Source organism: Protobothrops mucrosquamatus, unplaced genomic scaffold, assembly GCF_001527695.2.
Source record: "Protobothrops mucrosquamatus isolate PMUCROS unplaced genomic scaffold, P.Mucros_1.0 scaffold3571, whole genome shotgun sequence".
Taxonomy (NCBI): domain Eukaryota; kingdom Metazoa; phylum Chordata; class Lepidosauria; order Squamata; family Viperidae; genus Protobothrops; species Protobothrops mucrosquamatus.
The window spans coordinates 22,806-28,811 of NW_015389536.1; the positions used below are offsets into that span (position 1 = coordinate 22,806).

A 6,006-nucleotide genomic window follows, 5' to 3' on the forward strand; every position below is an offset into this window, starting at 1 on the left:
CTCCCCCTCCTTCTTCTTCCCCTTCAGTGCAGCTGACTCTGCCTCCTCCCAAGGCTGCTGCTTTTTTTCTCTCTCCCTCTCCTGCCCAAACTGCCTCCTTTTATAGGCTCTCCTGTCTCTGCCCCCTCCTCCTTTCTCATGGGGAAGGGTGAGCCAGAAGTGAGCCTGGGGCCTTTGCAGCTCCAGAGGACTTTCTCACAGTAAGTCCTTGCCTGTGCTGGCTCTTTCCCTCCCCCACTACACTTGGCTAGTCAGGGCTGTGTACCACCTGCCACTCATTAATGTACCACAAGTGGTACACGCACCACCGGTTGAAAAGCCCTGTCTTAGAGTATAAGTTATCTTTTCCATGTCCATTATTTCCTGTAAGTTTTTTTCCGCCTGGATTGAGTCATACTTCCTTCTGTTGTTAGGTTCCATCTTTAAATCTCTCTCCTCTGGTTCATCAGTTGTCTGTTTTATCTGCTCACTCTCTATTTTTATTTTCCGAGAGGTTTTTTTTTGTAAAGTTAATTGGAGATGTATTCATTTATGTTTTCAAAGTTATTTTTAATTTCCTCGTGGTTTGAGATCATTGTTGTTTGAATTAGTTGCAACATAGCATACATCTCCTCCTGGAAAGTATTTGTTTTTTCTTGGTATATTCTTTCTGCAGATCTCTGGTTTTCCATGATAGCCAAAAATCAGGGTTTTCCTTTCTCTGCAGACAGCTTTAAAGTCACAGTTGAATAAGTATTTATAATGCAGAAAGGTCATTATTTTTTTTCTTCTAAAGTTTATAATTCTCGCTTTGTAGGTAGCCCAAGATGTTTTCTTCTCTGTTTTTAAGACATTGAAGGTCACCACCAACAAGTTATCTTTTTCTGGGCTATATTGAAGCAACTGCAATATTTTCGTCCACCACTAGAAGTCAGCACTAGTTTGTTTTTCAGTTTTCAAAATAGTTGTTTTCTTCTATTTTCATGCTATAAAAGGGAAATCTTAACACATTCCACCAATTTCAAACTTATCCAGATTTAGGTCTTATATTCTTTTTATTTCAATGTATTTCTGTCCCCACTTAAAGGTCTAATTCGCTGCTTCCATCTGTAGGAGGGTGGGGCAAAGATTCTCCTCCTCCTCACTTTCGGAGGCTTTTTGCTTCTTGGTGGTTTTTTCCCCAGGAAATCAATTATCAAGTATAAGACAGAAAATCACTGTTCTTACCCAGTTCCAAGCATGTTGTTTACAATCAGCTTAAAATAGTGCTTTTGGGCTTCGGCTGCTTGTAGCTTGGGCTAGACTCTGAAGTTAAGCTAGCCTTTCTCCTCGGTGGGACTTCCTTCCTTATCGCCTCTACGGGGCGACTTCAGGCACATTTAGGGTCCCGTAACATAGAGGTCCCCAACCTTTTGGGCACCAGGGGCCGGTTCCGTGGAAAGAGGTTTTTCTGCAGACCGGAGGGTGTGTGGTTTTGTGTGCTGCCTGCATCTTGCGGATGGGGCTTTGTTTGTGTGGACCGGTTGCTGGCATGCTGCGGCCCAGTACCGGTCCATGGACCGGGGATTGGGGACTCCTGCCCTAACAGGCAGAAATCGGCCGTAGGGTGCGGAGCCCTGTGATCCCTCGGCTGCTGCACTACTGCGCAAAACCGGAAGCCCAGTTTCATAACTTCTTATATGTAAGCAACAAAGGTTATCGTAGAATTTTTGTCCTTTGTAAATTCTTGCTTTCTCCCTATCAATCTCCCCACCAAACAAGGCAGTGTTACACTGATACATATGTGGGTGATTTGGTTGGGTGAGGATGATGTGTAGATATATAAAAGGATAGTAAAGAACCATTTACTTAAAAAAAGAAAAATCAGGATTACAGTTCTCCAGAGTCAAGAACATTGTTTTTCTAAAAGATCTAACATTTAATGGTTTTCAAATAGGTAGCATCTCATAGTGTTAATATTAATGTGAATGTCTATGGAGATTCTCAGTCATTCAGGTCATGGTTGTCCCAAAGGTGCTTTCTTTCAAAAGGCAACTGGCCTTTCTTATTTTGCTAGAAGATGTTTCACTTCTCATCCAAGAAGCTTCTTCAGTTCTGACTGAATGGTGGAGAATGGAAGGATTTATATTCCTTGCAGTCATGTGGTTATTAGCCCTATTTCTGAAAGTTGTTGAGGTCACTTGGAGGTTTATCTGTGTCCTCAGGGTCACCTGAATCCTGGAGTCTGCATTTTTTTTTCTTTTTCTGGAAATCCTTTCATACTCCTGCACTCCTGCATTAATGTGAATGGCTTTTGAAAAATTAATTTCAAGCAAAGTAAGAATATATGAGCTTAATACCTTTACTTCAGAAGTGCTACCAATTTCTAATTTTTTTTTCTAATAGGTTTTAAGGGTGTGGGACCCAAGAACCTGTGCAAAACTTATGAAACTCAAGGGACACACGGACAATGTTAAAGCTTTGCTACTGAACAGAGATGGTACACAGGTATGTTTTTAATATACTTCCATAAGTTTTTTGGCTGCCATGTTGTAATATTTTCTCCATCTAATTAGGGCTACTTCAGTAACATAGTTCCAGTTTCTTAAATAAAATTACATTTCAATATGCCATATATCTTAAATCTTACTCTATGAATTTCCTGAATTGAATTTAGTATTTAACACTTGCAGCATGCATATGAGTATTTTTTTTACAGAACCAATAAACAGAACTGGCACGTCAAGTGTCAAGCATGTATGGGTCAAGCATAAATGAGTATTTTCATTTGAATGACAAAAGTGATATACTAAATGTAGCTTTTAACCATTTAGTTCAGTGTTTCTCAACCTTGGCAGCTTTAAGATGTGTGAACATCAACTCCCAGAATTCTCCTATGCTGACTGGAGAATTCTGGGAGTTGAAATCCACACATCTTAAAGTTGCCAAGATTGAGAAACAGTTGAAATACCAGCAAACACTGCTGTTGCATTCTTTTAGTCAAAAGATTGTTTTTGTCAGTGGCTTTCTGTTTATAATTGGGTCCTGTAACATTTTTAAACTCTCATTATAGTGTCTTTCTGGCAGTTCTGATGGAACTATCCGACTCTGGTCACTTGGTCAGCAGAGATGTATAGCTACATACAGAGTCCATGATGAAGGTGTATGGGCACTTCAGGTCAATGAAGCCTTCACTCATGTTTATTCAGGTGGAAGAGACAAAAAGATATATTGTACAGATTTACGAAACCCTGATATCCGTGTGCTTATTTGTGAAGAAAAGGCACCAGTTCTTAAGGTAATATTTTTAAAAATCTTGTTGAAGCTTAGGGAATTGGCTGTTGTTTCATTCATTGGCATGCTTTTGCCTGTCCTGATGATTGCTGGAGAAATGCATAATATAATTTTACCCTCCTCACTGTTGTATCTAGGTTGTATTTGTATTCACTTATATGTGGCCTTTCTATTAATGAAACAAATCCCCAAAATTTTAAAGGATTACCAGTACGGACAAGTGACTGTTCTCCCTTTGATGCTGGAAATATGTGACATCTGTTGATTTTTCCTTCTTGCCACATAAAGTCCCTTCTTCAGGATCTTGCATGTTTTTAATATAATACATCTTGGATCTCTCTCGCAGCAGAGAGAATAAAACGTTTTGTAGCATTTGACTGAGTTTGGAAGATAACAGTTAGGACAGATTCATAGAGTAATCGGATGAAAGAAATCCAGGGAATAACTGGGGCTTTAGGCTATGAAGAAAGGTCCTGCAAGAAGGTAATGACAAATTATATCCATATTCTTCCTGCAAATACTACATGGATATGCCCAAGTAGGCAGAATAAGTCAGGTTCAGCTTGTATAATCTTTACATTTTAGCACATTCTTTTCCTGTGGTACATAAGGAGGAAAAATTTCTTGTGAAAAGAACATAAAGCTAAGTCCCAGGCTTCTCTGTCTTCTGAAGAAGGAGGTCTAAATCTGCATTGGATTTTTTTGTGCATCCTATCTGAAGGAAATGCTCTTGATAAGTGTTCCATTCTAAGATTTTGATTTTTCTTTCTCATTTAGATGGAACTTGATCGATCAGCTGATCCTCCTCCAGCACTGTGGGTTGCAACGACAAAGTCTTCTGTGAATAAATGGGTATGAAGTGTATTGCATTAATGTTTTATATCTTTAAAATTTACTTCTTGATTTGTCACAGTCCTATGGCAGAATGCTTTTTGAATAGTCATAGGCTCTCAGGAAAAAATATTAGTGAGTTAGGATAGATAATAATTGGTTTCCTTTTCATAGGATTTATTTCATAGGGTTTATTTAAGAGGCTGATTGGCCTGTAAGTCCCGGGTAAATTAAATTCCTTGTAGAAATGGAAAACTATAGAAATATATCCTCATACTGGATAATTTACTTAAAGGCGATTCCCCTGGTCTATTTAACCCCATTTTCTTTTTTAGACTTTGAAAGGAATTCAGAACTTTAGAGTATCAGGTGATTATGACAATGACTGTTCCAACCCTATCACACCCCTGTGTACACAACCAGATCAAGTTATCAAAGGTGAGACAATTAACTCAAACTTTTTTCAAACTGTTAATTTAGAGCTGGCAGTGATATAGTTAAATCATATATGATCTAAAATTAGTTTGTGTATCATTTTGGGCACTGTGATGTCCTGTGTCCTTAGTTATGTAAAATCATGATTGGGTGTAGAGGAGTATGGAGATGGCCTTGAAGAAAGAATTCAGCAGCTGTTAAGTAAACATTTTAAGCCCCAGAAGGGAAGGAGGAGTAAGAAAGTACCTCAAGATTGCCCCAACTTGACTCTTTGGTATAAGGGAGGGAGAGAGAATGTCAGGCTTTCAAGTGTCTTTTATTATACTGACAGCAATAAAGAGGAGTTCCAGTAGTCTGTGTGGAATCTGTTTTCTAACCTGGCCTGTCTTGACGGGTTGACAATGAGACTAAATGAAGAAAAAATAGATACCGCATATTTTATGTATGTTTTCTGTATGTTAAATTTGCATGGATTATATAACTCATTTTTGTGGCATCCTTCCTAGGGGGTGCGAGTATCATTCAGTGCCACATTCTCAATGACAAGCGACATATACTAACCAAAGATACAAACAACAATGTGGCATATTGGGATGTATTGAAGGTCAGTGGAACTAGTAATTTAAATATATGTGATTTGGGTATTTTAAAATCTTCTCTTTTCCTTGTTCTTTTCCCTTGTAATCCTTTAGAACATAAACCAGTTGGCAGTTTCTATCTAACTGAGGATGGAGAGCCTGTGGCTCTCATGATATTTTAAACTACAAATCTTGCCACTTCTCATATGTAGGCATGTAAAGTAGAAGACTTCGGAAAAATGGACTTTGAAGAAGAAATTAAGAAAAGATTTAAAATGGTGTATGTACCAAACTGGTTTTCAGTAGACTTAAAAACTGGGGTAAGGCACATTTTTTTGATAATAACAATTTGACGTGATATGTATGCTGCCTTGTTTACTATCCAGTTCTTCTAGAGCTCGGGGTAATAGTCATGGGTCCCCTTTTCATATTTTATTCAGACAATGCTCCATGAGGTTTGAAATAAAGCTTAGCCTTAGGTCACGGTAACACAATGAGTGTACTGAATAGGAATGAGCATAGGTAATATCTATAAGAAATATGTGGCGCATGAAGCAGAATAGATAAAAAGAAGAAACTTTTTATTTCCTAGCTCTTTGGGGGTCTTTTACAATATCACATGTATCAGAACAAAAAAAATCACATATTATATTGATACTTTCAGCTAAACAACAATTTTAATTCGATTTTTTTTCTCTTTGAAATAATTTATATTTAATTTAATTTAATTTAATTTAATTTAATTTAATAATTTAATTTATATACCGCCCTTCTCCCGTAGGACTCAGGGCGGTGCACAGCATATTAAAACAGACAAACAAAATACATCAAAGAACAAAAAACCCCCATAAAACCAAATTAAAAGCCAAATATTCGAAGCTGTGTGTCAATTAAAATTTTCTTAAAATCA

General features: G+C 37.7%; 1 protein-coding gene across 1 annotated transcript in view; it reads left to right on the top strand.

Annotated features, from left to right (window-relative positions):
- LOC107297887 (WD repeat-containing protein 48) overlaps positions 1-6,006 on the top strand; it is a 37,469-nt gene that overhangs the window by 21,746 nt on the left and 9,717 nt on the right. Inside the window, exons 7-12 of the mRNA XM_015827245.1 lie at positions 2,365-2,466; positions 3,032-3,256; positions 4,030-4,104; positions 4,419-4,521; positions 5,025-5,122; positions 5,309-5,416. Coding sequence (XP_015682731.1) covers positions 2,365-2,466; positions 3,032-3,256; positions 4,030-4,104; positions 4,419-4,521; positions 5,025-5,122; positions 5,309-5,416 — 711 coding nt within the window. The remainder of the gene's footprint in view (positions 1-2,364; positions 2,467-3,031; positions 3,257-4,029; positions 4,105-4,418; positions 4,522-5,024; positions 5,123-5,308; positions 5,417-6,006) is intronic.